Below are 15877 nucleotides of genomic sequence, written 5' to 3' on the forward strand. Positions count from 1 at the left end.
AATAGTATTACATTCATATTCTTTTTTAAAATTTTAGTTTAATTTAATTTAGTGGGGTGCCTCAAATTGGGGGTCTTTATAACAGAATAGCCAACTCAAATTGGTTTCGACAATTAAGAGGATGCATTGGGCAGTCCAGAGGTAGGATGGGTTTCAGGAGTGGTTTAATTCATCTAGTTGGTTATGCTGCCTGTGACTTAGTTTCTTTCCATCTCTCTTCACTGCCTTCTGCAGTGGCAGCTTCATCTTGAGGTGGGCTTCCCTTTGGGATCAAAATCATTGCAGTGGTTCTGGGCGTCATATCCACATTCACACTGCTCAGAAGGAGAGAGAGGGCTGGCCTCCAAAAGCTTTCCCTGACGCAGGAGCCAATCTCCTTTTTCAAAAGCTTCCAGCAAACTTCCTGTTAAGTCTTTTTGCCCTGCATTGAGTTTGTGCTAAGCCTTAAACCAGTTAAAAAAAAATATACACGTCTATTAATATCACCACCAATCTTATAAGAAAGGCCTTTAACTATTGGTAACTGTGAAGTTCATAGTGGTGGAAGTTTTCCAAAATTCTAATTTTTGCCTGAAAGGTCAAATGTTACCAGTGGCAACAGATACTGTGAGTTATTTTCCTTAGTGTGACAGGCGAACTTCATTGTTTTTTGAGAGAACGTCTGTTAAATACCTAAATCTGAACAACCATGGTTGGTTAGTCGGTTGTTCTTTCAAGTAATAACGGTATTCCACGAAAAAAGCAGTTGCTTCAGATCATGATTCAAACAGTTCAATAAGTGCTTTTTCTTGAGGCCAACACTGTCCTGCATATGCAGCAAAAGGACTCTGTGTGTTCTTGCCATTTCGTCTCAGTGTTAATGAGACGTGTTTTCAAGAGTTGAGATTTAATAAAGGTAATCATTTCTACTGCTTCTTCAAGGGCATTCGTAAGTGAAGCTTACTCTCTTTAAACTGTGAGAGAAGAACACAGTGACAGCTGGCGTGGTCCCACTCCTGTCTGATTTCTGCCCGAGTGCCAGTAGTTTCACCAGCATTGCTTGTCTACTGTCAGTGCCAAAGTCAGCAGAGAACGGCAATAACATTTTAGTATTATTATGAAAATAGTTTTGACCTCGTGGACCATGCTTTGAGAACTGCTGACATCTAAGCTTCGGTTCCTCATCTGTAAAATGGGGATCATAATAGCCATTTCAGAGGGCTGGAGATGTAATGATTTAGCGCCTGTAAAGCACTTAGCATCGCACCTTCCATGCAGCAAGCATTCAGTAAATGTTAGCTACCACCAGTGGCTTTTCGAAGGAAGGCTGGACAGTGAAGTTTAATGGAAAAAAGAAATCTTCCATAGTTGGACAGTAAAACACAACTGAGGTAACTAGGATTTTGGTTTGTTTCCTCACACTTCTTTTCTCAGTAATATTTTTTTTCCCGTTTTGCATAGATATAAATTGTTCTATGTCAGCATTTGCCAAGAAGAATTCCAGGGAGCGTCACTTCCTTGGGTTCTAATGGCTATCACATAGAAGCAGTATGCCTAGTGGTTAATTAACCTAGTGGTTAAGATGCTGGAGCCAGCCTATCCTGGCTTCAAACTCCAGCTCCGTCACTTTACTAGCTGTGTCACCTAGGAGAGGATATTTAACCTTTTTCTGCCCTAGTTTGTTCATCTGTAAAATGGGGATAATAATAATACCTGCCTCAGAGAATCATTTTGAGGATTAAATAAGTTAATTCATGTAAGGCGCATAGAACAGTGCCTGACAATTAGTGTGCGGTCAGTAAGTGTTACTTGTTATTGCATGAGAAAAGGACTCTCTGGTTAAATAAAATTGGGAAAATTAGAGCTGAACAGAGTGAAGCAAGCTTTACATACTACAAGTCTCCTCAGAATCTTTAACGTTATAACATGTGGTAGAAATTTTTACGAAGGACCTTAAACTGCATGACATTTACTCAACCACAGAAATCGTTTTGTCATGGGAGATCTCTCAGGACTAACATCACTTTTCTTTTTGAGCATCCTAAATATCCTTATTTAAAGTCTGTTAGACTCTTATTTTATTTTCCTTAGGAGCGAGTTCATTTTTGTGTTGCTGACTTTATTGTCTGTGTGTTTTAGCACTGGGTTAGAACTCAAGATGTTTTTAAGAGGAATCAGTTCAAAGTAGAATGTTAGTTACAACACCTGTACTCTTGTTTCATATTTGCTGTCTCTCAGACTGGCCTAAATTGACAGCTACTTTACCTTATGTCTTTGTGGAAAGATTGCTCAAGTGGTAATTACAGGATAAATTTCAGTGCATTGTACTTATGCTTTATTCTCACATTCAGTCTAATGAAACATTTGTAGAATTTTATGGCTTGTTCTTCTCTAGTATATGTATATCTATGAGAGTATGTAAGCCTCTATAAAAATGAGCAATTCTGCTAGGCTATTATTCTGACAGCAACTCTGGCTAATGTAGTTCCCATTAAGAGAGATTTTAACAGCACTACTTCTTTGATGTATAATTTCAAAGCACTTTTCCACAACTACAATGCTAGAATTATTTGATGATATATATGGTCCAATTCAGTGTGAAACAGAATGCACTGTCTAAAAGAATTACTGCTTTCACTTCATACCTAGTTTTCAATTGCATTAAGTGAAAAAGTAGTGTATATTTTCTTGTCCTCTAAGAGGTAGTGTAATTTTTCCCTCCGTAGATTCCTTACTTATAGAGTAGTAATACAAAGAAATTTCTAAAAATATCTTGAAATAAAAATATAACTCTGATAGAGAATATTTGGACTTTTGGAATATGAGCTTAAAGTGAAAAAAGTTTCCGTTAAGGTTGTTTGTGTTGTCTGTGTGTTGTCACAGTGAACACTGTGACTCAGTTCTCACTGCCACCTATGTACAGTAGTATTGCAGTTTTAAAATATAGTCTGTTGTAAACTAAGAAGTGACGTTATCTCTGCTAACTGGAGACCTGTATGATTTAACTAGTCATGATATGATTGTGTCTAAGCTATGTCTCGCAGAGTACTTACAATAGATACATATATTTTTTTTTATTGAGTTATTGATAGGTTACAATCTTGTGAAATTTCAATTGTACATTAATGTTTGTCAGTCATGTTGTAGGTGCACCACTTCACCCTTTGTGCCCACCCCCCACCCCACCTTTCCCCTGGTATCCACTAAACTGTTCTTGGTCATAGTTTTAAATTCCTCATATGAGTGGAGTCATACACAGATTATCTTTCTCTCGCTGGCTTATTTCACTTAACATAATTCTCTCAAGGTCCATCCATGTTATTGCAAATGGAATGATTTTGTTCTGTTTTGCAGCTGAGTAGTATTCCATTGTATATATGTACCACATCTTCTTTATCCATTCGTCTAGATACATATATTTTTGTTGTTGTTGGTCAAATAACTAATGGACTCATATTAGCCAACATTTTGTTTTACTTATGGGAAAATGGAGGCACAATGTTTAGAAATAAATTTCCCAAGGCCATACAGCTTGTTAGTGATAAGAAAGAGATCCCACATCCAGACTCCAGGGCTTGTTTATTGTCCATCTTTTAGCCTGGCTTTCCCTTTTGGTGGTCGTCAATAGAAGGTCAGAAGGAAATAGAATGCACTTATAAGAGGCAGTAGGGCCTTGTGGATGGTTTAAGACTCTTTCAGATCAGGAGACTCATGCCTATTTGGAGGCAGAGACAAAGGAGCCAGTGGAACAGGGATGATTGAAGGAAATGAAGGGGCAGGAAAGAGCATAACAGCTCAGAGAGTGGACGTTTATTTCGTGGCGAACGCTTGCACTTTTGAAAGTTCCACAGAAGTGGGGCAAACTTGCTGGACTAAGTTTGCTCACTGGCAGCCATGATGACGTGGACTGGCACATTTATCACCATTTTGAAATCACTAAGGTTAGAAGTATTGAAAATCTTTGTCAGTTGATGGAATTTTTTTTTAGTTGATGGATTTTTAAATGCATCTGTGTGACTGAAATAGACTGCTTGATTCTATTGGCAAGTGAACAAAGATACTGAAAGCAAAAGGTAGATTTCAGGCAACCTTAATTTATTATTTTTTCAAGATTTTATATTATCTATAAAATAAATTTGTAGTAGAATTTTAAAGATACTGATTTTCAAATTTCAATATTAAAATGTCATTAAAATCCAGCCATAGACATTCTATATCATGGTTGTTAAGGCTGTGGTCTCTGAAGTCAGACTGACTGAATTTCAGTTTTTCTTCCACAGTTGTATGACTTTGAGCTAGTTAGTTTACCTTTCTACGTCTTAATTTTCTCATCCGTAAAATGGGCATGATAATAATAGTACCTACCTCTTTAGGAATGTAATAATATTGGAATAAATTGATCTAGAAGCACATATGCCAGCCCCTAATAAATAATCAGAAAATCTTAGTGTTGACTGTTATTAACATTGTTATTACTATTGATTCATCTTTATCCTTATCCTCATCCCTGCCCTCATTTGGCCTTCCTGGCAAATTCCTACGTCTCCTTCAGTATTGAATTTATTGTCATCTTCTCTAAAGGAAATCTTTCCTAACTCTCTCATGTAGAATTCGTTCCTCCTTTCTTCCGTTATAGCATCTCTAACAGTCTCAGGATGAGAGCCACTCTGTTGGACCAGTAAAAAGTGACCAGCACAGCAGATTCACTGCTCTCACCCCCAACACCTTTATCCCTAGAGTTTTTCGGGTTCCCTCTTAGGATCTCGTGCGTCCTGCTACATAAGGCCAGCTGCCCTTTGATACCGTTCCTGTGGCTCTAGGTGTAGTGCCTACCATTCCCCTTACACTGCCCTGGCCCGCCTCTGGGGAGTCTATCTCCTTCACGACTTCTGCCATCAGGATGTGGTGCTCAGCTCTGATAGCAATTGGTGTATGTGACTTTGTTTTATTACTAAGGGTTGTCTTTTTACGTTATAATTATCTGCTTACGTATTTATCTTCCCCGCTGCACTGTGCGCCCAGGGAACTTTTCATGTTTGTAGCCGGTTACCCAGTAAGTGGACCACAAAGTAGGCAGTCATTACAACGTTTCTTTTCAGAATGAATGAATGAGTGAATGGTGTTCCTTTGTGCGTTGGGTGGAACAGCTATCACCTTCTGCGGATAAATTCTGCTGCTTTACTAAAGCTGTGATCTCTAAGAGGCAGTGTGACTTGGTAGACATAGCCTGAAGTAGAGGTGAGAAGATGGAATTCTTTGACCTAGGCAAGCCGCTTCTCTGCGCCTTGGTTTCCTTCCATTTAAAGTGGAACAGCACTCGCTCAGCCTGCATTACAGATTGTTATAGAAAATATGGGATACTACTTTGTCAGTGGAAAGATTCTCAACAAACGTAAACTGGACTACTGAACTGTGTTCTGGAGAGTACGCAAATTTTGTTATAACTGTTGTGCTTTGGTATAATTCCTGCTTTGCTTTACAAAATTTCCAAAATTTCTATGGTAGTTGAAAATTTGTGAGGAAAGTTATGGTACCATGATGTCAGTCCGTCACACAACAGTATAAGTGTTTGAAAAACAATAAGCATAACTTAAAATTTGGATTTTAGGGTCTCATAATTTAATTCTTTTTCTACTATGTGTGACTTTGTGTACATGTTTCATTTTGCTATTTCCTACAGCTTGAATTCCAGATACATCCCTTTTCATATTTCTTTTAAGGTTTAAGTGCAATCGTATTATTATTTTAATGCTTCCTACTCTTGGATTTCCTTCATATTTTCTGTTACACGTATTTCAGTAAGTCCAGTTGAGCAGAACAAGGGATACTACATGCATCATGGTCTTGGAAAGATGGTCTTTGTGTTTTTTAAAAAGTAAAATCAGTATGTTTTACTAACTGATAACATCTTGTGTGCCTTTGGGCAAATTATTGTACCTCTGTGTGATTCACTTTCAACAGCTGTAAAATTGAGGTAGTAGTGTCTCATAGAGTTGTTGATTTGATTAAATGAGATAAATATCTGTAAATAGCTTCAAGTAGTTTCCTGTACATAGTGAATGCTCAGTGAAAGTTGGCTGTAATTGTTGCTGTTGATGATGACAGTGACCGTGCAGCAGTGTTCCTTTGTCACTCTTTTCCATATGTGCCTCACTTTTCATTTTAGTCCTGGAGTGGCACTGGGACCATTGACTTTTTATTTCTACCTGAAAGCTTTCTATTATTTCTTCTTAATTTAATCATAGTAATTCAACTGATTTTTTAATTTTGGATTTAACTTCAGGATGAATAATGGGCATCAATTTATATATAATTGTTGAATACAGAGTTGAATGAAAGCAATAAAATGATGTCTAAAGTCTTTTCAAGTAATATACTTCAAGAAATATAATTCAGAGCTCTTATTTTACTCATTGAAAAACATTAGTCTAATGGAGATTCAGGTCCATGGAAGTTAATCTGTTTACCTGCCATCTTATTCTACTTGACTAGTACAATTCACTTTTCACATTTGCAATAATTTCCACAGTTTCTGATGTATTTTTATCAGATGTTTACAGTACAGCATATTTATTCTAGAAATTTAGGAGATAATTTGAAGTTACTTTTAGTGGATGATAGTCCACTAAAAAGTGCTATGTATTATAATTTTGAGATGAATAGAAATGACAGACTTTCTTTAGGAAAATAAATCTTAAATTCTCTTGTTTTTTTACCGTACTCAGTTTGCAATTAATGGTGCTAAGTGTTTAGTACATGGGAAATGTTGCAAGTAGCAGTCTCATTTACACAGAGCCTTTCTGTATTAGATTCTTCCAGTTAGAGCTACAGCACGAGTTAAATTTTTGATGATTCTAGTCACTATCTGCTGAAATGTCAAACTTGAGGCATATTATGTTTATACCAAAAGAACAGAACTGAAATTATGTAATTATCTAATTGAATCAACTTCACAGTGTTCATTGTTTCACAATAAAAGTTGTTCTACAGTGTCACTCATTTGAACCACATACTCAAAATTTCTTAAAGCTACATCGTGACTTAGTTACTAAAGATCTGGTTTTAAAAAATCTAAGTAGTATAATACTAGAATTTGAAGTTCTGCTTGTTGGTTCATAGCTCGTCAGCATTTCAATTATTAGAACTTGCATCTTACTTTCTTAACCATACTATTTAAATATACTATTTTAATTGTATAGGTAATTGTGTACCTAGTCTTACCTCCGTAAGATTTCTGCCATAATTTGCTTAATCATTTCCTTGTTTGGACATCTGCTTTTAAGTTTCAAAGTTTTATTATGCACAACTTTGTAATGACTGTAATAGGTGCGTATGTTATTTTGAATAATTAGCCTTGAGGAAAAAATTAGAATTAACAAGAAGTATATTGAGTCTTAGGATTCTTGAGTGGCAGCAGTATACTTTCAAGGACCCAAAGAGTTGATAATACTGATGATTTATGCCTCATTTCTTTCAAAAGTGGTGGTGTTCCTTCTTGATGAAGACTTACTAGTATTTTTTTTTTCTTTTGCTGAGAAAGATTAGCCTGAGCTAACATCCGTTGCCACTTTTCCTCTTTTTTTGCTTGAGCAAGATTAGCCCTGAGCCGAGATCTGTGCCAATCTTCCTCCACTTTGTATGTGAGTCACCATCATCACATGGCTGACTATAGTGGTGTAGGTCCATGCCCTGGATGTGAACCCACAAACCCAGGCCACCAAACAGAGCTTGCTGAACTTAACCGCTATGCCACAGGGTTGGCTTCGATTTATTGCCATTTTGATCTGATCAGATAGGATCAGTGTAAGAAAAAGATACAGATTTTCCTGAAGAAACTGTCAAGAATTGAAAAGAGGAGAGGAAAGAGGGAGAGTGAGTGTGTATATGTGTGAGAGAGAGAACTGAAGGTGTGGGTGGAATTAACTGAGTTATGAGATAGAAGGGAAAGAGCTTGATATGTTCTAGAGAGCCCCAGAGAGAAGGTGTTGGGAAAGAGATTCCGATTAGAGCCCTCTATGCTCCATGAAGAGACTTTTGGCACATGGCAACCTTTTTGCTATTTGGAGCCTTTTAGTCGGATGAGGAAATAGGAAGAAATGTGGAACTAGTTAATTATGTCAACAGGGAAAGTGTAAATCAAATGTTCGCAACTTAAAAAAGAGCCCTGATTATGCTTTCATGCTACTTAAGGAGTACCTTTGTAGTAGAATGAAAATACTAATGTACTAGGCATTCCTAACATTTTCTCATTTGTTTATTCCACCTTTCTTTGTATCTATCTCCCTGTTAGGATCTGAGAAGTAGAGATGATAGGATCCAAATGTGCCATGTTACAATGTATCAGTTATCTTGGATGCTTTGAAAATAAAAGACTAACATTCATTAGTTTGGTTTAAGGGACTAGTCTAAATTTTATCAGTTTATAACCTTCAATTTATATTTCTTTTGATCAGTTTCATAGGAGAATTTACAAAGGAATCCCACTCCAGCTCAGAGGTGAAGTCTGGGCTCTACTCCTGGAGATCCCTAAAATGAAAGAAGAAACGAGAGATCTTTACAGTGTGAGTATCTAAAACCAACCTGTTATTTTGAAATTGAAAAGTAAAATCTATCTCTTTAGCTTTCAAGGTGATGTTAGATATGTGTATCATTTGAAGTTATATTAAAATTATATGACATTAGGTTTTATAGACCTATTATCTTTTTCTTGATTGTTTTGTTTATTGCAACTTGCTTCCTAAATTTTAAACAAATACTTCAGTAAAAATAGTATTTTCTGTATGAATCAGTAAGCATAGATTGCTTTTCAAATACTTGAAATAATCAATCAATGTTGGAACATATTTGTGAGGAAAATTGACTGATTGTAGCTGCTCATTTGAAATGTAGTATTAATAAAGAGATCTATAGTATCACTTTTAGAATTTATGGGAAAATAACAGCAGAATTCAGTTTATTCACCTGCTGCCTGTATGTGATTAAATGTTTCGATCTAAGTGTGAAAAAGGAGCATTTTCCTCCAAGATTATTAGGGTATCTCTAGGTTTTATTATTTATTAATAAAAATAACTTTCTATTTAACAACTTTTCACTCAGTGATGAGTAATACTTTCCCAAAATTAGCTAATGCATTGTTTACCTTGTTGTCATCTCAGCTATACCTTTTCTAGACCTAAATTTTATATTAACCTTTAAAAGAAATAAAAAGCTTATATCTAAAAATCATTTTGAAATAGGAAATGTATATAAATAGAATAAATTAAAATAGAATAAAATGGATAAAAGAAAAATTATTTATCATCGAAACCCAATACCAATTATAAAAGGGGCTTTGGAATACTCTTGATATTTTCTCTTTCATGTATATATGTATATATACATATTTTATAAAATTTAATCAAGATGAAAGGTAGTAAATACTGGTTAATTTAAAGAGTTACTTATTTTGTGTGACTAAAAGATTTTTAAAATTTGCTGTTTGGACCCTACGGAGACTATGAGTTTATGTCTCAGGATTTTAGAGTTTTAAATTATTTTAGTTTGTTGATTAGATGTTTGCTTTTAGTCTCATAGTTTTAGAGCCAGTGTTGAAAATGCTGTCTGAGAGAACATGTATAAAATCTAACCCCAGCGTCTAGTACAGTGCACCTGGCATATGGTAGGTACTCAGGAAATATTTCTTTAATTAATGAATAAAGAAAATTACTTTTCCTGAGCATGCTGTATTGGTTTCCTCAGGCCACCATAACAAAGTACCGCAAACTGAGTGGCCCAGAACAGCAGAAATTTATTCTTTCACTGTTCTAGAGGTTAGAAGTCTGAAATCAAGGTGTCAGCAGGACCATGCGCTCTCTCAAGACTCTAAGGAGGAATCCTCCCTTGCCTCTTCCTCACTTCTAGTGGTCACCAGCCATCCCTGGCGTTCCTCGGCTTGGAGCTGCATCACTCCAGCCTCCCCCTCCCGCTTCACGTGGCCTTCTGCCCTGTGTGAGTGTATCTCACCCTTGTAAGGACACCAGTCACTGGATTTAGGGTCCACCCTAGTCCCGTATGATCACATCTTAACTTGATTACATCTGCGAAGACCCTATTTCCAGATCAAGTCAACATTCACAGGTTCTGGGTAGACAGGAATTTTGGGGGGTCCCTATTCAACCCTGTACACATGCTAATAGTAGAAGTGTGGTTTCAGTTATATTTTAGACTTTCTCTACATAGAATAAAATTATCCAGGTACTGGTTAATATGAGAGAATCATTTAGTAAGAACCAATCATACAGTAACAACAGTAAAAGAAATGATTTGCCCATCAATACTTTCAAGCTTATAATTTCCAATACTATCATAAACATTGTTTTTACTGCAAGTTTCCCAAGCATCATTAAACTGTCTTCCTTTCCCAGTCGCTCCTTCCTACTCCCTCTCCAAATACAGTATAAATTGTTCTCTTCAAGGTGGGAATTCAGTAGGAGTAAATCTACCTTTTCTTAACCTGCTAAGATTTTTCTCGGATTGGTGAACTTGTCCTGGCTCCTGAGCTGCTGCTCTTATCTGCAACTTTCTCCTGTTCTTTTAATTATGTCTCATTGTTATTTGACTTTCTTGCATCTAGTGATATATTAAATATAAAAATATTTAAAGAACACATACAGATGATTATTTTTAAAGGTAAATTTTTGTAGCGTCCTCTGGACTGACTTTCATCAGAGGCAGCATATGGTAATGTCTTAGTGGTCATATGATTCTAGCACAATAGTGTAAATATCTTCCTTGGTCGCCAGAACTCCGAAGTGTACTGTGGTTATTCTTCATGTTTTGAAAAGCTACAGAAGCTGCCTTTCTCTGAGCTCCCACCTCAAAGCACAAATAGACACGTACTCACAAAACTCGTAACATACACACACATATTCCAGAGAGCCTACTTCTTTCATTTTTAGCTTGTCAGGAATTAACAGTTATGTTTTTATATATATATTTTTGTATTGATTGAGGCAGAAATACATATTATCAGTACTTGGTAAATGGGTCAATATGACATATGTGTATCGATGTTTAATTATGCTTAAGCATGTAATCTCCCATCTGGTTCAACTTGGGAGATTAAACATACTCTTAGCTCCCTTCCCCCTGAAATGCCACTAAGTTGACAGCAGAGTTTTTTATAAGGCAAACCCCAAGGAATAAGAAAAGGGGAGAAGAGATAACAGCTGCCAATTTTTGGAAACCAGAATTCAAACATTTAGTAAACTTAGTGAACCTGAGAAAACTAAATCCAAGCTGGCAGTGGGAAACTGGAGAAGCAGCCTGCTTTACATCTCAAAATCCCCAAAATGCTTGGTAATTGCCAACTCCAGGCACCTCTGAAAGTGGAGGTGAAGCTAAAGACAGTAGAAGTGGTTCAGAGTCGATTGCGGAAGCAGTTAGAGCCCCTTCGTCCCACTCCAAGCCTGGCCCGAGACTGGAGCATGACTGTTTAGAGAGGATAAAACAGGGGGCCTCTGAACTGGAGAGAACACAGACATTGCCGAGGGCAGGGCTGCTGTAAAGAAAGCACAGAGGAATCGAATGTTCTGAGGGTGGGGCGGTCCAGCCTTTTCCTCCATTTGGGTCCCGGAGTTTTGGCAGCCAAGTGCCTGTCTTCCAGACAGGAGATCAGAAGAGCCTTCTCCAGGGAATATGACCAGCCTAAGAAAACAAATCTAGATATTCTGACTTCAGGGGAACCCCAGTGAAACAGCACAGCAGGTCACTGTGCAGTGAAGACACAGTTGTGAAGCCCCATGTCTGCATACAGAGCTTTCCATTGGCTTTTTAGGGTTCTGCTTTAAATATAAGCAGACCACGAAATGCCACTATTCATCTGAAGAAAGGAGCCAACATGAAAACCAGACAAGAACAAATGGAAAAAAGCAACTTGTGAGAGACTATCGAGCGAGAAGAAAACTTAAAAAAACTCACTAATATCTTCAGAGGGATCAAAATATTACATCCATAAAACAAGTAAGAGAATGCTCTAAAAAGGAACATTCGAGAACAACAAAGAGCTTATGAATATAAAAAATGATAGTAGAAATGAAAGATTCTAGAGGAGTGTTTGAAAATAGCAACTGAAGGAACTTCCCAGAAAGTAGATGATTAAAGTCAAAGAGATGAAAAATAGTGGAGAAAATAGAAGAAAATTAATTGACAGCCCAGGAGATCCTACAATGTAATAATAAGAGTTCCAGAAAGAGAAAACGAGAACATAGGAGAGGAGGAGTAGAAGTGGACAAAGGAATTACTGAAGACAATTTCTCAGAACTAAGAGATGTGAGTATGAGTATTTAAGATTGAGAACCTTCATTAAGTGCCTGATCCTGTGGATAAAAATAGATCCAAACCAAGAACAGAAATGTGAAGTTTCAGAACATGGAGAGAGAAACTCCTATAAGCTTCTAGAGAGAAAAAGCAAATTTCATATAAAGAAACCAGAATTAGAGTGGCAACACTGGAAGCTAGAAGACAGTGAAGGAAGTGCCTTTTGAGCAAAAATATTTTCCAACTTAGAATTCTAAAATGGCCAGAAAGTTAAATAGGAAGGTAGAATTATCAAATGTTCAAACTGTCAAAAAATTTATCTTCCATATACCCTTTCACAGGAGCTACTGGAGGGTGTGCTCCTCCAGCGCAAGGGAAACCAAGAAAGAAGAGGTGAGATCTGGGGAACAGGGGACCCAAGCAAAGGAGTAGGCCTAGCAGATGGTAAAGGGACCCCTCCCCTCACAAGACACCAGCTGCGCAGCAGGCCCAGCGGTCACCCAGCCAGACTGGAGCAGGTCAGAAAGCTCTGGGAGAGATGTCTGCAAGAGGTTGAAAGTGGGAGAATACCTGTTCTATTTAAATATCGCCAGAGGAGATTTATGCAACTTAAAGTGAGTTTGGGACTGAATTAGTGATAAGTATGTAGAAAATGAAGCAAATCAAGAAACAAGGCAATGATTAACTCCAAGGGAAGCAAAAATATTGTACTGGAAAGAAAAAAGAAGTCATAGTGGACTGCATGGCTCAGCTGTGAAGAACTTTCACATGGTCTCAGTGGTGCAAACTCCAGAATGTGCTCTATCCCAAATTCAAATCCAACTGTATTGACAGTATGGGAGGGAAAAGAGGCGGTGGGAGGAGGGAGGGGATGGGAGTGAGAGATGGGGGCATGGATGAGAGAGAAGCCTTTCACTATGGACCTTTTTATGTTGTTTTCATTTTTGAACCATAGGAATGATTTTCCTCAACCAAAAAAAGTTTTTAAATGAGAATTATCTTACTATTTGTCATAGACTTTTCAACAACTGATTTCCATAAAAATGTACTTTCTTCCCCTCTCTTTTCTCTTCAGAAATTAAAACACAGAGCGCGGGGTTGTTCACCTGATATCAGACAAATAGACCTTGATGTCAACCGCACGTTTAGGGACCATATTATGTTTAGAGACAGATATGGTGTTAAGTAAGTACAGTTTAATGTTATAAAGTGTACATAGTGTTTATAAATGTCTTTATCAAATTTTTTGTTAACTTAAAATGTGTGTGTTTAGGATGTCTTGTGATAATTTTGATTCAGGTCCTAAAGATTTAAGCTTTTGCAGATCATTTGCTCCATGTTGTATGAAACTTAGGATCTAAGTTAACTTAAATTTTTAACCTTTTAGTGTAGGTGCTATAAAATTGGTGAAGAATCATTTTAGGATCTGGGAATTCTTAAAAATATAGTACATACTTTTATTAAAAGTCTTAGAAGGGCCGGCCCCATGGCCGAGTGGTTGAGTGCGTGCGCTCCGCTGCAGTGGCCCAGGGTTTCTCCAGTTTGGATCCTGGGCGCAGACATGGCACTGCTCATCAGGCCATGCTGAGGCAGTGTCCCACATGCCACAACTAGAAGGACCCACAACTGAAATATACAACTATGTACTGGGGGGATTTGGGGAGGAGAAGAAGAAAAAAAGAAAAAAGAAGATTGGCAACAGATGCTAGCTCAGGTGCCAATCTTTAAAAAAAGAAAAGAAAAAGAAAGTCTTAGAAAAGAAATTAGAGGTTGTGTTACTTTTTGAGAACCATGTCAGTGACAAGTATATTCCTATAAACTTGACTCCATGCATAGATGAAAGTAAAAAAAATGAGAAATGAATGAATGAAATTACTACGACAGTTTATGAATGAAAGGTACAGTTTTGCTGACCTCTGTATCAGTCAGGGTTCCACCAGAGAAGCAGAAGCCAGTAAGAGATTAATATTAAGAGATTTGTTGTTAGGAATTGGCTTACACAGTCGGGGGGCTGACTGGGCAAGTTGAAGTTTCATAAGGCAGGCCTCCAGGAAGGGCAGGCTGGGCCTCTTGGGCATGAGCTGAGCTGCTGTCCACAGGAGGTATTTCTTCTTCAGGGAAGCCTCAGACCTCCTCTTAGAGCCTTTTAACCTAGTGAATCAGGCCTATCCTGATTCAGTAATTATCTAAGATAATCTCCCATATTTAAAGTCAACTGAGTATGAATTTTAATCACAGCTATAAAATATCTTCTTTCTGGCCACACCCAGATTAGTGTCTGAATAACTGCGATTGTAGCCTAGCCAAGTTGACATAAAGCTGACCATCACAGTCCACCCTTGTCAACTTAATTTCCAAGTGAAGTCATACTTCTGTCTAACATGATACAGCTGTTCTGCCTAGGACTGAAAATACGCTAACCCTTTCCCCACAAGAGGAGGCAGAGTCTTTGGGCGATGTTCACTCTTCTGCTTTGATGTTCTGTAACCTAAATAGTGTGATATAAAGTTAACTATTACTGGGGCTGGCCCTTGGCCAAGTGGTTAAAGTTCCATGTGCTCTGCTTCGGCAGCCTGGATTCATGGGTTCAGATCCCGGGTGCAGACCTACACCACTCATCAGCAATGCTGTGGAGGCATCCCACATATTAAGTGAAGGAAGAGTGGCACAGATGGTCACTCAGGGCTAATCTTCCTCAAGCAAAAAAAAGAGGAGGATTGGTGATGGATGTTAGCTCAGGGCTAGTCCTCCTCACTAAAAACAAAGTTAACTATTATATTATTAATGTATCTGACTGATATAATATGATAGATGAAAAGGGAAAAGAGGAGGAAAACAAAATTTTTTTAATATATATACAAACATATTCATACCAAAATAAGGAAGAAATACTCATAACAATTATAATGATTATTTCTGCAATTGGGCATGTGATCATAGCTGGTTTATAACTCCCTTTCCACTACCCATTCCATACTCCCTTTGCCCTCAGCCAGTGCCTCAGCTGGTCATAATTCTTTACCTGGTGGGGAGACCTTAATCCTTTATTCCTGAAGGCTCTGGACCATTAGCAGTCCTGTCTGAATTAGATTGTTGTAGTTTTCTATTGACTTTGATCACAAGGCTTAGTTATTCTGAGATACCCTAAGTATTCTCCTGTGTTCTAGACATACTCTTCTTTGCATCCCTTGTGTAGTAGCAACTCAGTTTTCCCTTAGTAATCAGGAGCAATCACTCTGGCCGGTGCAGATACCTCCTTCTTTGCCTGTTGATTCAGAGGCATGAGGAGCCCGAAGTGGTTGGGTGACAGTCTCAACTTGCAGCACAGTGGAGTCGTTGCTGTGTCTCCTGGTAGAAACATTCCTCCCTTGGGAACTAACGCCTTTAGACCAGCAGAGCCTAAGGTTAATGGGACAGGAAACAAACATTTTTCTAGTGGACTACCAGGGACGATAGTGAGTGATGCCACTCCCATTTGCTCCCCTTGAATCTTGGACCCCTGAAACCTGGCTCTGGGAGAGACAGCGCCAGATATTGGAGGCTGATGGAGAGCATACACAGCCTCCTGGAGAACATTGTCCCAGCCCTGCAAGTTGTGGCA

The 15877-nt window shown here is 37.9% G+C and overlaps 1 protein-coding gene across 11 annotated transcripts in view; it reads left to right on the forward strand.

Annotated features, from left to right (window-relative positions):
• Positions 1–15877, forward strand: part of USP6NL (USP6 N-terminal like) — a 254559-nt gene that overhangs the window by 207943 nt on the left and 30739 nt on the right. For all 11 annotated transcript variants that reach the window (XM_070501182.1, XM_070501188.1, XM_044761880.2 and 8 more), the window contains 2 exons: positions 8433–8540; positions 13352–13461. In XM_070501182.1, the coding sequence (XP_070357283.1) occupies positions 8433–8540; positions 13352–13461 (218 nt within the window). The remainder of the gene's footprint in view (positions 1–8432; positions 8541–13351; positions 13462–15877) is intronic.

This window comes from Equus asinus, chromosome 29, assembly GCF_041296235.1.
Source record: "Equus asinus isolate D_3611 breed Donkey chromosome 29, EquAss-T2T_v2, whole genome shotgun sequence".
In the NCBI taxonomy this organism is placed as follows: Eukaryota; Metazoa; Chordata; class Mammalia; order Perissodactyla; family Equidae; genus Equus; species Equus asinus.